The sequence below is a fragment of the Camelus bactrianus genome, chromosome 3, assembly GCF_048773025.1.
Source record: "Camelus bactrianus isolate YW-2024 breed Bactrian camel chromosome 3, ASM4877302v1, whole genome shotgun sequence".
Classification (NCBI taxonomy): domain Eukaryota; kingdom Metazoa; phylum Chordata; class Mammalia; order Artiodactyla; family Camelidae; genus Camelus; species Camelus bactrianus.
Window position 1 is genome coordinate 91,587,507 of NC_133541.1, and position 21,054 is coordinate 91,608,560.

Consider the following 21,054-nt stretch of genomic DNA (forward strand, 5'->3'; position numbering starts at 1 on the left):
TCACTCTACACCTCAGTAAGTGAACTGGCCCCTAGCTACTCTATATCATCTCTTACTTTTCCTCTTTATCTTTAAAGTAAGAAAAACATTTTTCTTTCTATTCTTTCTGTCAATCATTCTATGTATTGATACAGACCCTATGTAAGTACATTAATTAGATTAGGAAAGAGAAATACAGCTTACCATAGAGCTGAATTTTTCTAATACTAAAAGTGAAAAATGATATTCAAGAATGTATTTTTAGTTTTATTTAAACCATTATTTCCATAGTCTTCAAGTTAGCAAACATAATGAACTTTTAATTCATTACTCTTCTTCATAAATTAATTCCACCTATATCATTTTCTGCTTTCAAAAATATATTCCATTTAACAATTTTGATTCAGATTTTTAATTTATTTAACTGAAAATGTAGTTCAATAATCTTGAAAATTTTTATTTTTATATGAGGAAATGTGGATAGTTGTGATTTCCTTCAGCAACTTCTAAAACAATTTTTATTAATGTTTTAAAATATAATATAGATATTCTTGTTATTCACAATTTTTTTATTACAAAAGAATACTTCAGTTATTATCTAGATCATTACACAATGAGAAAAGGGAGCATTGGACTCTCTTGCCATCATCTCAGACTTAACATGTACAAAACCAAACTTTCCCCTTTCTGCTTCATCAGTCTTCATTCTCTCACAAACAATTACTTTAATGGCTTCCTTATGAGGATTCACAGGAGATTGTATGAAATTTTTACTGAAATAGAAGTGATTCTACATGCTGACTTGGTTCAACATTTAAATATCATTTGTAGAGTATGATTCCAATATGCTAGGATCTTAGAGAGCTCCTAAATCCTAAAGAAACTGCAGAGATAACCGAAAGTAAAAACGAACGATACGATGTAGAAAACACTGTAGTAATGATGTTTACAGAATCCTGTGGTGGGAAAAAGAGATGGTACCCATAGGTGAGGTAGAATTTAGTGGAAGGAAACCTCCTGAAGGTAATCTACACTAACCTTAAATATTATGCAGAATTTATCCAGGGACAGACATTGTTAGATATGGCGGGGAGGGAGTAGAATTCATAGACATCGAATGTGTAATGGTGATTCTAGAGCCCGTCTCTTCAGTTCAAACATCACTACTTTCCACTTTCTTACTGTATGACCTTGGGAAAATGTCTTCTCATCAGTAAAAAGGGTATTATAATAGATGCTCCCTCATAGCCTTGTTTCATTCAAGCTTATAAACCCTTTTTTATGGTATATGACACATAGAAAATGACACATTGAAATTGCAAGGAATAAGAAACAACATAATGTTTGGGAAACTGCAAATCATTTGCTGTTGCTGAAAAGAAATGCAATAAATGGCTTGGAAGAAGACTAAGAAACTGTGTACCATGTTAAAGACCTGGAAATTGCTATATAGGTAATGGAAAAGCAGAGAAATGGCAGCCTAATTGTGTTTTAAATAGATCTCACTGGAGCAGGTTAGGAGGAGAAGGGAGAATGTTGCCAAAGAGAGGCACAGAACCCAGTCAGCCTACCATAGTAATTGTCAAGACCAAGTATTTCTTATCACCCTCTTTAATAGTAACAAAAGGAATTGAAGGGAGTTGAAAGAAATATTTAGAAAGTAGATTGGCAGGGCTTGCCCATAACAATTAGTAAATAAAATACCGTGGTTGATAATTTGATAGAGGAAGGAGTAAATGATGACCTGAAGATCCTTGATTTGGCAAACTGGATGGCTAGAAAAGGCACACAAAAAAGAGAACAAGAGAGAAAGAGAAGACAGGAGTACAGAGAGGTTTGACCTAGTGAATTTAACGTTCTTCTGGTGAGTTCAGTTGAAGGTAAGTCAAAGTTTGAGAACAGAGTTCCAACTTAAAGCCATAGATTCAGGATTCCATAGAAAAGATAAAGAAAAAGAAGCACGCAGGTTTCCCAGGGACACTTTGTGTTTTATGATGCGAAGACAGTCTAATGAAGCAAATGGGGAAAATAATAGTTTAAAGTGGTTTCAGATTTAATAGAAGAATGAATAAAGGATCTTCAGGCAGAGCAAAAATCTAGTGTGTTTAAAGAAAAACTCACTATTTCTATGTGTTTCCCGCATACCACTATGTGGAAAATGTGTCTGTAGATCATTTGGATGTATGTGAACTGAGCATGTTCTTTACTAGATTGATTGGGAAAAATGCTTTTTTACTAAATAAAAATACTGATTTTTTTCTAGATCGTAAAATTTTAAAAATCAATCTGAAATCTAATTTTATTTTGACCTTTAAAACTAATTTCTCTCCCATCATTTTACATATTTAGCTGTTATTTAATGGCACTTATATCAACAGGTTAAAATATTTATCTGATATAATTTTTAAATTTTAATTATGTTCTGAACCAGCATGGGCATTAATCACGACAATGACCACCCGTCATGTGCTGATGGTCTTCATATCATGTCTGGTGAATGGATTAAAGGACAAAATCTTGGTGATGTTTCATGGTCCCGATGTAGCAAGGAAGACTTGGAAAGATTTCTCAGGTACTGAGGTCCCTTGCCATTGTCATGTCATCAACGTGTATGTGTGTGCCTGCTTCCTCTACCAGCCTGGGAAGGAGGCGATGGGGAGCAGAAAGGGCGCCGGGTGAGGAATCTAGGCGCTTGGTTCCAATCCTGGCTCTCTGCTGACTCACAGTGAGGACTGGGGCATGTTGTTTCACCCCCATGCTTCTTAGTTCCCACATTTTCAAATAAGAGGATTGGCAAGATGATTTGTAAGGTTGAAAATTATATAATGATTAAAAAAAAGATCTGTCATAGTATTTAATTGCCTCTTTTTTTTTTAATGGGGGAGGTAATTAGGTTTATTTATATGTTTAGTGGAGGTACTGGGGATTTAACCCAGGACCTCGTGCATGTTAGGCATGTGCTCTACCACGGAGCTATACCTTCCAGCTTCCTCTTTAAAATTTCACAGTGGAAATATTCTCATTGCTCATGGCTCAGCCCATGGGTTGTTATCTCAAAGAACCTCTTTAACAAAAACTCCACCTTTCCACTGTGGTAGTTCTAAACTCTGAATCTTTTTTCATTATTACATATTTTTCACCATTATAATCGTCCTTTATTCTCCTCTTTTGCACCTTCAATGGTGGTAACACTTAGCTTCTGCCTGGTTGGGAAAAGAATATTACTGTTCTAATTTTCATTTTAAAGCTCTTGTTCTGTATTCCTTCAGTAATGGAAGGGGCAGCTGAAATAGTACCAGGAGGTGATATGTGAGGTACTAGTCAGTCACTGAGAGAGGGAGGCTTAAAGTATCCAAAAGAATAAGTAAGAAATTTAGGAACACCCAGCTAGCTAAATTCACTACACAGGCCAACTTTATGTATTTTTCCAGACCATTTAAATTGGCAAGCTAATTTTTTATGTTGAATGAGTATTGAAATTTACTAAAATATATTACCTGTCACATCACTATAACCATGCAGAAATGTGTGCAGTCTCGTCTGGGCATGAGCTTCGTCATGACAGTATAGAGAACAGTGCTCAGAGCGTGCAGTGTTTTGAACCCACCGTCTCACTGCAGCAGTAGCCCCTCAGTCGGCCCTGATGCGTGTGTGCTTTTGTCTAGCTGCCTTCTTGTGAATCAGAACTATGATAAAATTAAATGTTACCTCGTAAATGGAAGTTGCAGTACCATCTCAAGTACAAAAATATTTATGCTATTAATAGTCACTTGACAATGCTTTCCATACATTCTTTTAAAAATCCCTGAAAATAGTAGATTTCTCACCTTTATACATTACTTTTGGGCAAGTTACTCTCTGAGTCTGAGCTGCCTCATCTTATAAATGTGTAAAATAATACCCATCGCACAGTGTCAGTGTAGATTAGCTGAGTTACTCCATATGAAAGACCTTTATAAACTAAAATGTTCTGGTAACTTGACCAATTTTAATTGTTATTGGGATTATTTTAATAATTATAAATAAATGATTCTCCTGTATGGGATAATGGCTATAAGCATTCAATAGTAGCTATGAATATGTAAGAACATATTTTTAGTAGTATCAGAATATTTCCTGTTCCTGTGTTAACTGATTCTAACAGCTTTTTGCATTAAATCCAAAATTTTACACGTATCTGCATGTTGCCAGGTCAAAGGCCAGTAACTGCTTGCTACAGACAAACCCCCAGAGTGTCAATTCCGTGATGGTTCCCTCCAAGTTGCCAGAGATGACGTACACGGCTGACGAACAGTGTCAGATTCTCTTTGGGCCTTTGGCTTCCTTTTGTCAAGAGATGCAGGTAAGAGTTGAATCCAGGTGGGATTTTCTGAATGTATGTTCACACTCATTATTTAGAAGTACTGACTGGAGGCAAAGAAGATGACTTCATGTTAGAGTTTGTGGCTCCAGAGAACCCCAGGTGCTCTGTTGGAAAGAAGGATTGTCTAAGAAAAGGCTTCTGCATTTCTCCCCTGACATTTTGAAAATGATAGAAATAGGTGTCAGGGAGGAATGAGCTAAGAATTTCTACTTGGAAAACGGCACTGAATTCAGGGAAGTCTTTGCATTATGCCAGTTCAATGCTTTTATTTTAAATCTCTTACTGTTTTACTTGATGGGTAACCGGGTGAAATGTAATAATAAAAAAAAAAACATATAAATGTGTAATTTTGGAGAAAGGATTATATCTTTTAATCCTGGCAATAAAATGTTGAAAATATACTCTATAAGAATCAAAATTCGAGAGTACGTTTCTTAACAATTAAACCAGAGGGAAAGGGTAAATGGCTGGTGGGGAACAAAGCAGTGTCTGTATATTGTATTCAAACTGTCACTAGTTACTGAGGCCAGTTGTCCCATTCTAGAAAACTCTGAACTCTGAACAACTGAGCAAAATGACCTTAATTGATGTAAGAATTTTAGCTATACTTACACTTCCTTTTTTCTTTTCTCTTCTCCTCCTGCAGCTCAGCCCCTAGCTGCTCATTTTTTCCTACCTTTTTCCAGCATCCATACTCGCCCACCCTTTGTATTTCAGGATAAACCGATAGGCATCTTAGACTGAATTGTTAGCTGTGTTTCACTGTACCTAATTTTCTGTGATTGCCTCAAAGGAGTTGGGCTTTCCTGAAGATATCGCTGTTTTGGATTACTGGCAACGTAAATAAAATCCATTATAAGGAAAAGATTATCTGGTATCATGACATACTTTATGCTCTCTCTGTTTTGTAGTTCTTGTTGAAAGTGTTGTTCACTTGTTCATTGATTATTTTCCTCTTATTAATTGCCCAGCCTCGTGTGTAAGCTCCACAAGGGCAGAGAGTGTTTCTCTGGCATCTGGTCCAGCAGCTAGCACGTGGTTGGCACTCAGTAAATATTTGATGTAAGATTCAAATGAGTGAACGTATAAAGAAGTTGGATCTGCACTGAATGTGACACGTGAAAGGAGGTGTAGGCTGTAGTAGTCATCTGGCAGAAGTAGACCTCAGAGGGAACTCTTATAGGTGTGTGATTGTTTCTAGATATCCAAGGGTTCACATGTGACAGACCCATGGGTCCTTGGAACTTGGCTTCAGGTGTGATCATTACCACAGTAGCATAGTTGGCTCTGTGTGATCTGTCCTAATACCTCTCTCATCTCATCTGCCAGTCTTCTTGTTCACTCTGCTCTCACCTCCAGGCCTTCAGATAGTCAAAACTTGAGTGACAGTCTTCTTTCTTAAATCCTCATGGTAAAATGAATGTTTTGAGATACTCAAGTTTGGTTTTGTGGGTAGACGTGTCTACATGCTGAAATTAGCATTGTTTCAGAAAATAGAGTAGACTGTCTGTAATTACTGTTGTACTTCTGCCTAGGAGGTGGTTTCAGTCCATGTGGTATAGAAAATTGATAAAGTTGATCAATAGAAGGTGTCCATGTTTTACCAAGTACCCCAAATGGTAGAGCAATTCAGCAACTGATCAACTACAAACATGACTTTGATAGATTTTAGATCATTTTTCATAAACAGTATTTTTAAAAGTTTTTAGAAATTATTTTTAATTATATATTGCAGTTGATTAAATTTTACTAGTTCCATTCCACAATATTTTGAACTCTAAAATAGATGCCACAGTGTGCAAATCATTTATATTTATGATCTATTTTGATTCTTACAACAATTACATGCCGTAGCTATTATTCACTCCTATTTTAAATATCAACAAAGTGAGGCCTGTAGAAGTTAAATAACACAATTAAGTTATTACACTTACTAAGAGGAAGGGTTAGATAGAAATCTGAAGAACAGAGTATATTGTAACCACTGTACCTACTGACCCTTCCACACTTCTTTCCATTGTGGCTTTTGTAGGGGAGCCTGTGTTAGACTGAATTTGTTTTATCTGTTACAACACCGGTACCATCAGGGTTAAGAACTATTTTATTGATTGTTTTATTTTTCCAGGCTACTAGCTCTGTTTATATGGTCATTTCTCACTAACCTACTTGTATGGATTTTTTCTATCTCTGAAAGCATAACTATTTATTAAGGAGTGTTCAATCTGTTTCTCAGTATCCCAGAATGTGCCTTGTTTTAAACTAGACATTTTGCAAATAGAATTAAGTTTTAGGTTTTAAGTATCCAGAAATGTTCTCCTTTTTTCCCCCTGAAATTGCATATAGGTGACATTTTTATTAAGGTTTTCTCCAGTTCTCTCGGTGCGTCATCTCTATCAAGGACGGTATAAAAATGATACCAGAAAGGATTGGGATGCCTTGGGCAGCCCAGGAAAAGCAGCACCTCCTAGTCCAGGTTCGGCTGGAAAGGCATGAAGTGGTTGTGCCCCTTATTAGTTGTGTAACCGTAGTCAGAGCTCTCTTTCTTTCTGAGTCACAGTCTGTAGAGCAAGAAAGTGGGACTACATCATCTTTCAGAGTCTCCTAGGGCTAGGAGCTTGGGCTTCTATGATTCCCAAAATCCAAAGTGGCATTCCGATACTGCCCAAGAAAATCATCATTTCCATCCCAAATTAGTGCAACATGCAAAGCGTGGAAAGTAGTTACGTGAGTAGGTAGGTAGGCAGGTGGATGGGTGGGAAGGTAGATTGATAGGGACTTTGAAGAGATTATTTAAAAATTCAGTTATTGATCTGACAAGTATTTATTGAGTTCCATCTACTTTGAGGCACTGTTCTATATACTTATAACAGCAGGAAACAAAGCCCTGCCTTCATGGAGCTTACATTTTAGTTGGGGGAAACAGACAGTAAGTAAATGCATGTATAGTAGGTCGGTTGGTGGTAAGTGTTTTGGAGAAGTATAAACTTGGGTAAGAAAAACAGGGAATGCAACAAGGAATGGGAGGGTGCGAATGGTGCTGTTTTATATGGGGTGATTTGGGAAGGCTTCCTATAGAAAGTAGCATTTGTTTAGAGATCTGAAGGCAGTTAGACAGCCAGCCATGCATTTGTCTTGGGGAGAATATAGCAACAGGAAACAGACAGCAGATGCCCTGCAATAGAGTTAGGGTCATGTTTTAATTTTAAGATGCACGTTAGACATCCAAGTAGAGATCTAAGTAGGTCCAGGATAGGCATCTGTCTGAAAGTCCCCAACAAGTAGGTGACACCGAAGACATGATACGAAATGAGAACACTAAAAAGTGAGTTAAAGAAGGGAAGAATCCAAGCCTGAGAACTTGATCACTATCATACTTAGAGGTTAGGAAGATAAGGAGAAAGCAACAGTTAAAACTCTGAAGAAGTCTACCGGTAGGAATAGAACCAAGAGAAAGTAGGGTCCTGGAGACTAAGTGAAGACAGTTTTCCAAGTGGAAATGATTAGCAGTTTCACAAGCTGAAGAAAAGGGGAGTGAAACGAAGTCTGAGAATATGCAATTGCTATGTTTTTCCCACTCAGTTTGGGACACTATTGCTTGAAGCTCTCATGGCATACCTGAATACATAATAAGCGTCAGGAGGTAGAACTTAAAAATAGAAGGGGAAGAAATTAACAGTGTAGAAGGTTGAATAGTTCTGCTTGAAAAAAACAAAAACAAAAACAGAAACAGACTCATAGACATAGAATATAAACTTGTGGTTGCCAAGGGGGTGGGGGGGGGTGGGAAGGACAGACTGGGATTTCAAAATTTGTAGATACTGACAGGCATACGCAGAATAGATAAACAAGATTATACTGTATAGCACAGGGAAATATATACAAGATCTTGTGGTAGCTCACAGTGAAAAAAAATGTGACACTGAATATATGTATGTTCGTGTATAAATGAAAAATTGTGCTCTACATTGGAATTTGACACAACGTTGTAAAATGACTATAACTGAATAAAAAAATGTTAAAAAAAATAGTTCTGCTTATTAAGCCACACACATGCACCTTCCAGTGGATGCACATGAAGTCACCACATCTACCCATCTGTCACCTAGACTTTACACAAAACAAATCTAGAAGGCAAACTCTAGGACATGAAAGGAGCTGTCAGTCCTTTTTATCACTGTCTCTCTAGCACCTAAATGAGTGCTCAATAAATATTTGTTAATTAATAAGTGAATCAACTGAATGATGGAATAATGACTCTAAATTTTCAGCCCTAGAAATAGTTGATTCTTAGATATGTAATATGTTAAGGGGATACGAAGATAACCTTACAAAATACTAATTCAATGGCTACACAAACAGCAACCTATAAGGTTGTGTTTCACAGCATATCCATGAGTTAATCAGGCATCCTCATGATCATCCCATTTCCACCCCGTTATAAATAAGTATCAAGCTGCATGGAGTAAGGATTCATAGCGGATTTTCAGCGTGTGTTTCTGGTACCACCTTAGACATGACACAGTGGCAGTCAGTCCATAGTATTTGAATTAGATGTTGCTTTTCCATTCTTACTAATAGATAGTTATATACAAGCACTAGGGACTCCAACATTATATGCATGCTGATCAAATTAATGATACAGATTTACCCTTAGGATAGCAACTTACATCTGCAAAATGTTTAAAGGCATAGCTGTAGAGATGCTTGTGAAACATCTTGACCTCCAGCCATAATTATTCACTCTTCTGCATGAATATGCTAACTTCTTGGACGGCTCTGTTCCTGAGTTCTAAGCATGTGGTGCCTCTAGGACATATGGCATCTTGTGGCTGAGCCAGCTCCAACTGCACTGAGTTATCTTAATAGCTGCCTGAAATTGCATAGCCTGGCTAAGAATACAGAGGTATGGATGTCTCTCTAGAATCAATAAGAAGTGGCCACTGGAGAGTTACGTTATTTGAGTGAGAAGAAAATATGCTAAAAAATTAAAATAAAATGAAGACCTTCGGGACACTTAAGGTTCTGACTTTGATTTTGAACTAGTTACACTGTGAATTGCATGCACATTTTATTGTGTAGAAAACTCTGTAGTGTAGTTGAATCATATGGTGACTTAAAGTAGAAGTAACATGGAAAGTTCCACTTTTACATTTCTCTTGTATCAACTTGATGCAATCAAAGTACTTAGGACTTCTGAAACCTCTCATTTGATCTAAATGAACAGGCTGGCCTTGAAATAAGGTACCTTATTGAAGAATTCTAGGAGATTGTGTCTCTGTGATTTGACATTGTGAAATTCCAGGGGCAATAGAAATTCAAGCTTAAAAAGGCTTATCATGAAATAGCCCTGATGGCTAGTAATTGTTTGGGCAACTAAGACAGCATCATTGGTAAACCATGTTGTTAAGATTGGTGAAGTGCAGATTTTCACAGTCCCTCCTTTCTGTAAGATTAATGAAGTTATGGTGGATTAAAGCTTTCAGGAATTGAATCTGCCCGTCTTGCCATCTAATCAAAACTTCAGCCTATTTTTCTGAGGTTTAGTCCTACTCAGTCTGTGAATGCATGAGTTTGATGTTACCTTTTTTCTCTGAATAATCTAGCTTTTTATTTTTTTCTCATAGGACTCATTTTTTCCATGACTTCTTATTGACACAAGTTTTTATTTTTTAGATCTCTATCTTTGTAAATTACCTATTTACATTTTGCCCATTTTTCAATTTTTTGCTTTTCTTGTCGCTTTGGAGGAGTTCTTTATATATCCTGTATTCTAGGTGAGAGTTCATTATTACTTATAAACAGTATGTCATTGTATGTTAATATTTTATACAGAGTCCTTTTTTAATTTTGAAGTGTTTGAACCCATCCAGTTTCCCCAGTAAGTTGCACTACTTTTGTTTTTCGTGTTTTTTCCCCCATCTTATACAAATCCTTCATACTGCTGAAATTAAATTCTTATACAGTACATTCATTTTCTTTCAGCTTACATATTTCTTCAGCACCAGAGACATTTTGGATTTGTTTTTTAATTTATTAATGAAGGGGGTTTTATTTTTATTATTTTTATTTGCACCAACTTTTATTGTGCTACACTAAGATGAAGTAGTCTGTATAATACCAATTCTTTAAAATTTATTGAAGTTTCCTATTTAATGTGATGTATGATAAATTTTAATAATTGTTCTCTGTGTTCTTGAAAGAATGTGTGTTCTTTAAGTTCATTATCTGTCACTAGATTTTAGATGAAGCATATTAATATTATTATTCAAAATATCTTTATTTTGTTTTGATTTTTTAGTGGCAGGCATATGTTAAAATACCGAACTCTAACTATTGATTTATTTATTTCTCCCTGTAATTCTATCAGTTGTTACCGTATATAAGGGTCAAGTTATATTACTATTTGCATTTTTAAGACTTGTGCCTTAAAATCTATTTTGTCTGGCATTAAAAGCACTATCCAGATTACTATTTGTCATACTTTTATCTTCAGTCTCTCCAGATAGAAATATAAATATGGATATGGATATAGATGGAAAGATACGTTTACTAGGGAAAAGCAATTGCTAGATTTTATATTTTTCCGTTTAAACCAATGTAATAGTATTTTGTATTTCATCAGCTAGTTTAACGTTTCTACATTGATTTAAATTTTTTTTTTTTTAGAATTTTTCTTGTCAACTTATTTTGTGTCTGTTTTTCATATTTATGCTCTGTTTTTCCTCCTTTTCTCCTTTCCGACCTTACACTGGAGAAACCAAATTTTCCTCTGCATTCAGAAGTCAGACATATTTATATGTTTTTATGAGTATCAGTGACTTGCTATATTGTATTCTACTAGTACATAAACTATTTTGTTTATCAGTTCACCTCTTAGCAGGCATCTGGGATGTTAGCAATTATGAGTAAGGATAGTCAGAACTTTGTGAATGATTATTTGTATACACATACGTTTTTATTCTGAAGTATTAATACATAAACACATTATATATTAATATATTAATTTCTTACAAACTATGGTGTAGGGACTGGCTGCCTGTTTTTGTAAATCGAGTTTTACTAGAACAGTCACCCCTGTTTGTTCACATGTTCTCTTTGGCCACCTTCAGACTACAATGTCATTGATAAATAGTTACAACAGAGACCACATAGCCTGTAAGCCTAAAATATATACTATTTGGCACTTTACAGAAAGCGTTTGCTGACCACTGTTGCTGCAGATACTCTGGATTGTGTTATATTCCTCCAGAGAGTGTTTTGGCTTTTGTTTTCACAAACAGTTAAGTTTCTTAGATTCAAATGGCAACTGTCTTATCTGCTTTGGAAGTGGCTTATTTCTTTTATCAGCTCACACTTCCTTTCTCTGGGTTGTTTGGAATGTGTCCCCATGTATGTATGGTACAGGTGCCAGCTAGAAACTTAGGCATCTCTGACTCTCTTCCTTTTAGGATTGTCCTTTCAGGTGTTGGTAGCTTTGACTTCACCATTTTCTTTCTTCATGAGTCTAAAAAGAGGACATGTGTTGCTTTAGCTACCCATCATCATGCCATGACCACAATCCAGTATCAAGTAGAAGCCACAAAGATGGTAAACTCAACCTTTGCCAATCCCTTCAATTCTCCTAAACAATTTACCTGCCTTTGTTCACTTTCCAGAACCACCAGGAAATTTTTTCTTTTTCTTTTTTTTTTTTTTTGCATTCTCTCCAGCATTTATGGTTGTTATCTACAGGAGGGTTGGTCTTCTGGGAACTTATTCTACCATTCTAGAAGGGGAATCTTTTTCATCTTATATCTCTCTTTCATACTAGGAAATTCTGGATCATGTTTCTTTCAAATATTTCAAATAGTCACTTCCCACTTTTTATTTTTTCCTCTGGGGTTTCATTAACAAGGTATTGACAGTTCTCCTTTCTCTAAATTTCTTCTTACTCCTTGATTTTCTTTAACACTCACAGATGTGTCCTATTGAGGGATCCTTTGTAACTTGCTCATTCATTTGTTGGCTATGCATAGACTGTGTTTTTTTCTCATGTCTATCACTCAACATCTGCCACTAGCAGTCTTGAAAAATGTAGAGAGAGGGAGGTGATAGCGGAGACATCAGATTTATTTAACTGTCAGTGGTCAAATCCTCTCTGCTAAGGGATAAAGTTTCTGAGATATAGATACACTAGATTTCTAGTATTTCTTCCTATTAAAAAGATTTATAATAATAGCTGAAATCCAATTATTATTGTTTTATGTAGTCAGTGTTAATTTAGATTTATCCTCATTTTCATCGGTCTTTTTGCCCACCAGTGCTTTTCAGCCCTTTCCTATAAGATCATATTTTTCTTGAAGTACAGCATTTAGAAGTTACTTTTGGGAAGATCTGTTGGTGATGAACAGTCAGTTTTTGTTTCCTTGAAAGATTCTTTATTTAACGTTCAGTCTTGAATAAAACTTCAGCTGAGTTCAGGAATCTAGATTGACAGTTTTTTTATTCCCCTTGCCACTCTGAATACATAATATATTCACTTTTTCATGTTTGTGCCAAGATGCTATCTTTGCTGTTTTCCTAATCTTAAAAGAAAACTTTAAACTTTCATGTTTTTTATGAGGTTTTCATAGATGTTCAGATGTCCATTAATTTTAAAGACGTTTTCTTCAATGGCTAGTTGGCTAAGATTTTTTTTTAATGAATGGATGTTGAATTATAACATGTGCTTTGTATCCAGAGATATAAAAATCATACATTTTGAAGTTATTGATTGCTTGACTACTTAATCAAATCTCTAATATTATAGTAACCTTGTATTCCAGGGAAAACCCAATGTGATCAAAATGTACACTATATTTTTTTCATGCATTGCTGGATCCAGTCTGTTAAAACTCGTGTAGCATATTTAAATCTAAGTTAATAAATGAAGTAGATTACTACTTTCATTTTCTTTTAAAACTCCTGTCTGGTTTGGGTGTCATAAAATGTAATATTCCCTCTTTCTTTTCTCTAGAGAATTTCTCTCTAGAGAAATCTTACATGGTTACAAAATAGTTCAGCTTTTTTCTTTCTTCTTGAGTTCCTCTTAGTACATTTATAGTAAATTTTTAAAAATGTTTTTCCATTTCATGTACATTGTAAAGTTTTTGGCATAAAGTTGTTCAAAATGTCTTCCTGTTTCTGTTCAAACTTTACATTATCTGTACTTAAGCCTTCATTTTTTTATTTCTAATAGTGTTTATTTTTGCCTTCTCTTTTTCTTGATTAATTTTCAGTTTTATTAGTATTTACAAAGGACTGATTTTCAGCTTTTTATTATTTCTTTTGAGTCTTTGTCTTCTATTTTTTAATAACTCTTTTTTTCTCTCTTACTTTGTTCTTCCCTTCTACCCTTAATAATACGAAGGTGTTTTGTGATAGAAAAGTTTGGTTTTGAAAATATTATCCCATACCGAATTAACATTTGCAGTCAACTGTTACAATACTGACATTGTATTTTGAAAGATGATTTATGGACAAACAAGGAGTTATATGTCCAAAATTTAAATGTTGCTTCCATGCATATGCACTTAAGATTTTTTATTTTACCATAAAAATCAGAAAAATCTTAATGGAACTATTTGCTACAAAGAAAAACATGGGTACAGGTTGTCTTTGAAGATAGATTTTATGATATCTACGCATGGACAGTCAATATTCCATTTAAATTATTCCATTTAAAATATACAGTACTTTCGTGTAACTTTTTAAAAGTCTACTTTTAAACATCTAAACATTGAGATAAACATCTAAATTCTTATATACTTTCAATGATTGTTTCTTATTATAGAGGTATAAAAAAGGAATGTTATTTTTATTAGTTACCTAGAAGATGCCAAGTTGTACATTTCTGTCCTTGTTTCCTGTACACAGCATTTTAGGTTTTAAAGTTCTTTTCTTAATTAACATATTAAGTCATTTCAGCAATTAAGTTGAAAGGAATATTCGACTCTGGACTGTATAACAGAGAGTGTTTATGTTGTTCTAAGGAGATACCCAACCCTCCTCCTCATTATCTTAAGAAAGAGCTTGATAGCACATAGTTCTAATATCACACATCTGAGATGTTCCGCTTCTTCAAGGGAAAAACAGTCCATGCCATTTCATCAATATTTGATTGCTTTACTTTTGACAGTTTGAAACCCTGAGTCTGAGTTATCTTTAAGAATGAGGCTAAAATTTACTTGCCATGAGATCCCTAGACCTGCAGAACACAAAGGGTAAAGAGATCTCCTGTATGAGAGATTTATTCTGCATGGCTGTGCTTATCTTGAAAAGCTGCCAAGTTTGCTTTTATGCTCTCAGTGCCTCAAGTGGGAATCAATTAGCGTACCTGCTGTTTTGAATAGCGGACAATGGTGGAAAGTCAGAATTTAGACCACCAACAGCGTTCAGCAAGCCAGTGTTATTTTTAAACTACAGTACAGAAGATTTGCTTTTTAGTTCAGCATTCATTGGTTAACTAATGAACTTGGCTAAAGTAATTCATGTTCTAACACAACTAAGCCTTATTGAATATAAATAAAGCAAAATTCTTCACTGGTGGAAAATTCAGCATTTTACCCCATGATTATAAAATATCCTTAAACAAAAAGATCTTGGTGGGAAAAACGACTTTGAGGAGCTAAAATTCTCAGGTTAGAGATCTGTTAATTAATAATTGTATCCACAAAAGTACAAGACAAGCAATTAACCTCTCTGTTTATTTGAAAGAGTTTTAAATATTGCAGAGAAGCGGTTTGATTTAGATGTTTTTTGAAATTAGTTCCTGGATGAATTTTGGTAAATGATATGTGCATATAAATTAAACTAAGTCATATTCTAAATATAATGAGATACATTTGTATAAAATATTTTGTTGCAGAAAAATTATCACAGTATATAAAATAATGTCAGTAAAACATATCACACCTTTGCCATAGACTATTGAATTTTTAAGAGCTTACAAATATTTTAGAAATCTAAATTTTTTAATAAAAAATAGGAAAATAGTATTTTGGGAGTTATAACAAATTCATTGTTAGAGTTATAACAGACTTGTTTGAGACCCTAGTTTAAATATATCTTTTCCAAAATATTTAATAGATTTGGATCATATGTTAATGTTAAATCTGCCATGATTTTTAGTCTGTTTTGAACACCACTGCCAAGTTAAACCTCCTAAAATAGTCCTTTTATCCTATCAACCTGTTGGTCAACTGCTGAGTGGCTTCTTTTTCCCTCCAAATATGGAGCCCCTCGTCTTTCCTGGCATTCAAGATCTGATTTTAGTCTTTAAGTCTTGGTCACTACTCCTTTCCATTATATGCCTCCCTGCTTTAAGCTGGTCCTCTCGCCCTTTCACAAATGTCTTTCACATTACTGCTCACTTGTTCTGTCTTTATTGACCTGTTGTCTTCCATCCTCTTTTCCAAATATCTGGGTAGGTAGGCACACAGTCATCTTCACTATCGACTACTCTAATCACCTTTAAATATGCCACATGGGTTTCATAACATGCTTGTATCTAAAAACCTTCAACCATCTTATAGAAATAGAAAGTCCTTAAGAAAGTGCCTCTTTATCTATGTCTCTGGGTGTCCACAACTGTAGAGTTCTCTTCTTTCAGTGTTACTATGTCTCTGCTGTTTTAGCCCAGTTTTTTTTTTCCTTTTACTTCCTCAACTTTTCCGTAGAAAAAGTTAGTTGTGTCCTTCAGATCTAGTATGCATTCATAGTGAGATAGAACAATTTACAGAAATATACCCATCGAGTCACTGTATTATGTCTGGGGCCAAGGCTATATGATGAGGTAATGAAATACTAACCATGGCATGTTGGCATAAAGCAGAGCGTAAGTGAGGACAGACTTTAAGACAGGAGGCACTGAATTCATACCATAAACACATTAATTCTTCCAGTCTGGTTCATGTAATGGTATAAATAATGATTTTTAGCTTCCGTGGTAGCTACTTAATCTTACGTAATGGCATTTGTTTCATTTAAATAAATTGTGAAATATTTAAATTTGTCAGTTTTCTGTTTTTAGGCATCAGTTTTCTTATCACTATAAATAAACCATATACTATTTCAATTATAAGTTTAATATTAAAAGTACCTAAAGTTTATTTTTCTTCATATAATTTCTGATGTTCTATTAAAAGTAGCTTTCTCAAAAATTACTGGTTTAACCTCAAAAATGTGATACTTTCCCCTTATTAGTTATTATGCCCTTGTTTTCAGCATGTTATTTGCACAGGGTTGTGGTGCAAGGTAGACGGTGAGAAAGAATGCAGAACCAAACTCGATCCACCAATGGATGGAACTGATTGTGACGCTGGTAAGGTAAGTCATTTGTATTCCGTGAAGTTAATAAGAATATTAAAGGAAATTTAAGAAACTTTGAATTTTCTCCAACCACTGTAACTGGTGGGACATTTTCTTCTGCCAGTTACATATGTATCTGTCCTAATACTAATGGAATACTCAGTATATATAAAAATGTCAGCATTTCATCTATTTTTAATTTTAACACTTATATTTTTTCAAATCCATGGTTGTTAATATCAGTGAAGTAATCTTTATTGTTGATTATGAGAATATGGAGTCAGATATATGTATAACTTTAAGAAAAATGAAATATTTTTACTATTAACATTAAACATAAGTAAAATAATCACAACTAAATCATAAATATTAAAGCTTCTTGGAGGTGATGAATCCTTTCAAGTACAAGATATTGTCTTGAAAGAGCCACTGAGTATAATTTTTCCTTGTCATTTCAAGCATCAGAAATAAAATGTTCTAATTGATATTTTGGGGATTAGTAAACATTTGGCTGTCTAAGTTGTTTACTGTGTTTTATAAGGCTATAGAAATGTATTAGGATCAAAATAATTACTGTTGAAAATTAATTTTCTTTTGAAGAATATGAAGGAGGTAGAGCCCATATAAACTACAGCTATGGTTAATTTAATCACAGATACCAGTTTAATTGTTTACATAATTTTTAAATTTTTATTCTATGAAGGAAAAGTGGGACAGTTATCACTTTACTCATTGGATGTAAGATAAGAAAACTTGTCTCTGAAGATCTTGAGTGTTTGTTATGTTTGAAAAGTATCAGCAACATAAAGATGAATTGGGGTGAATTACTTAGCAAAAAAAATTTAATTGTGTAGAGGACTAGTTTAAAAACACATCCATTTGAAAAGTGGACAGAATGGAAATCTAGCAATTCCGCCTCTAGAATTGTGTCCTAAGTAAATATTTACATATGTGCACAAAGATAAACACACACACACACACACAAATGCTTATGTAAGGGTGCAGCTTGCTGAGGTGAGAAGTGAGAAGCAACAGAAATATTCATCAGAAGAGGAACGGTTACGGTGTAGCTATTAACAGAATGTGATAGATATGTATGTATTAACATGAGAAGATGTACAAGATACGGTGGTTAGGTATGTCAGAAAAGTTGATACTTTACAATACCATTTGAGATTTAAGAAAAATTAATTTATATACAGGTGTGAATATATACACACAGAGTATATATATTTTTTTAAACTCATAGAAAATGGTTTGAAAATATAAACTGCAGGCTGTAATTAGTAGTTACTCTTGGGAGGGAAGCAGAATTGATGGGTGAGAGCAGAGCAATGGGAAGTGAGGGTGAATATAACTTTTCTCCAGACATTTCTGGATTGCTTGGCTTATGCATGTAGTCATTTATTACTTCTGTGATTTCTTTCATTAGAAAAAGAAAAATGCACAAATTAAGTCCAAAATTATAAAAAAAAAAAAAAAGATTAGAAATGTGTTACCACTAGATATAGTCATTAAGAAAATGGTTCCTTGCAAGAGAACTTCTGTGAAATATTAGTCAGTTGTTTACAGACTGCCAAATGTTTTCTGTGAGCTTAAATGGAAAGTCAGAATTTGGGTTTGTTTTGTTTTTTATATTATACACAAAAGTATAACAATGTGTGTATATTGGGCAAGCCTCATGGTATTATGCTGAGTAATTTATTGCTTGGGTTATAAAACTCTGCACCAGCAATAATTTCCATCATCCCTGAAACACAAAAGCCAGTAATAAACAGAGATAACCTAATAGTCAGCCACACGTCTTCAAACATCACACAACCCATTTGTCTTACTTAGTTCTTTGTTAACAAAATGAAAATCTCCTTATTTTTATAATCTGGTGTTCTAAATATTTTTATTTTTTTCTTCTGATATTTATGAGAATAAATTGCATTCTTGAGCTCTCTAAAATAAACTTATTCTTTCAGCAACCAAATCTGTAATTACTTATTAAAAGTAAATGTTTTATTTCCCTGTAACTGTGCTAATGGTATGTGCTCTTGGGGATTCTGCAATGCTCTGTGTATTGATTAACTAATGAACTTCTCAGTTCCTCAGGCCATGTGGGCTTCTTCAACTAGCCATCTGTTCCAGCTGTTGTAGGAATCATCGTGAAAACAGCTTCCAACACTCCGTAGTTGAGGGCTGTAGTGCTAAAATATTTGGATGCTTGCAACCCCCGCCCCTGAACACTGCTAGCTCAGTACATTGCAAACCAAGGAACAAAGCTAAATTATATAATGTGTTCCATTCTAGTGGTGTTAATGTAGCTCTGTAACTAGTTCATCTAAGAGTATAGAATTGAGTCTGAGAAGATGCCTACCAGAATTTTATGATTCAGAATGATTGTGAAGCTAAGGATTTATCTACTATTTATATACAGTGTTTTCCAAATTAAAACCAGCCTGTTTTCTTTCTTCTCCTTTTCTCTTTATAATACTATCATCTTTGCTTACATTTACATTAACAGAGGTCAAAGAGTTGATAAATGATTTGGTTAAAACCCAGAAATGTATGTTTCTGATTTAAAATATTTGCTGTTAACTGGAGGATGGGGAAGGAAAGTTAAATACCAATTTATTACAACTTTAGTTTTAAAGGATGCTATGTATTTTAGTTATTTACCTTCCCATGTTCCTAAATGATGAAGTTACCATCATCTTTCTTTATTGACTAAATGAAGATGGTAATATTCTTACAGTCACAAATTCTCATGTGGAGTGAGTTTATTGCCTTCTTTCCTCTTCTTTCATCTAACAATGTGTGTACAAGAAGATTTGATTAGAGAATAATGTTTCCTTTGACATCTTCATGGACCTCTTCCAGTCGGGTGTTTTCATCAGTGTCCTAGGCATGTTCATGTAGAAATGAGAGAGAATAGGAATATAGTCAAACTTTTTTTAGGTCAGGTACTGTCCAAGAGAGAGCCTATATTTTATATTTCCTTAGCATTTTCATAAATCAGACTGAATTAGTAGATATTACAAGTTTTGTTTTTTAAACCATGTGTAATATATTTTTGAGGCTAAAAAATACAAATAAAACAAACATGCTGCTAGAAAATTCATGATAAGCATCATTAGGATCACTTTATATACAAAACCAGTAGAAGAGATTGTATAATAATTTGAACAAAATGTTTAAAACTTTTCTCAACGTTGAAACGCAGCACCACCTAGAAGACACAAAGCAGGCTCTCCATAGTTTCACCCAGAGACCAGGTTGTCTGCAAGGTGATAACTTTAACTATTATCCTATGCTTTCTTTAAGTGTCACTGATTTATGTATGCAGATTTGGCTTGAATATCTATCTCCATTTCTCTTCATGGGCCAGACGTGTCTAGTTTAAATGACGTGCAAGTCTAGATCTGGGTCTTTCCCAGAGTATTTTTAGTCCGCTATGAACTCTAGCCCAGCCTTGCAGTGCCAGCTTGCTGCTAAATGGGCAAGAAGCTGTGATATGCACTCGGGGGAAAATATATACACTTCAAATAGGCCAGAACAACTTGACCGATTGAAGTTTGACAGCTTTCACGTTGGATTTTTTTTTTTCCATGAATGGCATAACATCGTTAAAACCTTAAAACCAGTAGGTTGTTTAAAAGTTTTCACGAGATCTATTCTTTCCCATCTTTTGCAATTTTCAGACTGAATCTTCATACAAAATCTCAACTTATTAAACAACAGTCTTAACATGTCAACACACTCTGAGTTGTTGAGGTTTTGTTGTTCTTTCCTTCCCGAGGCCGGATTTAAAACTTCTTGAATCTAATTGAATTGAAAATGTGACATTATCAGAGAAAATCTGCAGGAACTCATTATTCTGTTGCAAAGAGAAGCATTAACTGGGCTCAAACAAAACTATGTGGCAGAGTTTTTTAAATCCTCTCTTCTAAAAACAGCATTTAAAAGCATTATCAAAATAAGTTTTAAAGAAAGAGATCAATTGAGATCAGAATAAGTAGACTTTTGGTGAGATTTCTGGAAACTTATTAATTAAAATAATATGATGATAAATATAACTTGTTGTTATTAGTATTTTTATTGTAGTTAACCTTTATTAGGTCCTCGGTGTGGGCTGTACTTTGTGCCTAGTGTTTCATTCAACCTCTGCAAAGTCTACTAGGTAAACATGATTGTCATTCACATTTTGAAATGGGAAAACTAAGGATCAGAGAGTTTCTGTAATGCTTTCAAAACCCCTCATAAATCATGTTGCCATTAGTGCAGAAAATTGTCTAGTACTGGCAGGATCAGATTGCCCAGCCCTTGTCATTAAGCAATCATTAATCTGACTTTTTCTAAACTTTATCTACTATTTCCAACATGATTCTGTTCAATTA

General features: G+C 34.4%; 1 protein-coding gene across 1 annotated transcript in view; it reads left to right on the plus strand.

Moving 5' to 3' along the window:
- The window catches only part of ADAMTS19 (ADAM metallopeptidase with thrombospondin type 1 motif 19), a 222,728-nt gene that overhangs the window by 117,836 nt on the left and 83,838 nt on the right, over nt 1–21,054 (plus strand). The window contains exons 9-11 of the mRNA XM_045507852.2: nt 2,411–2,551; nt 4,171–4,321; nt 16,586–16,687. Coding sequence (XP_045363808.2) covers nt 2,411–2,551; nt 4,171–4,321; nt 16,586–16,687 — 394 coding nt within the window. The remainder of the gene's footprint in view (nt 1–2,410; nt 2,552–4,170; nt 4,322–16,585; nt 16,688–21,054) is intronic.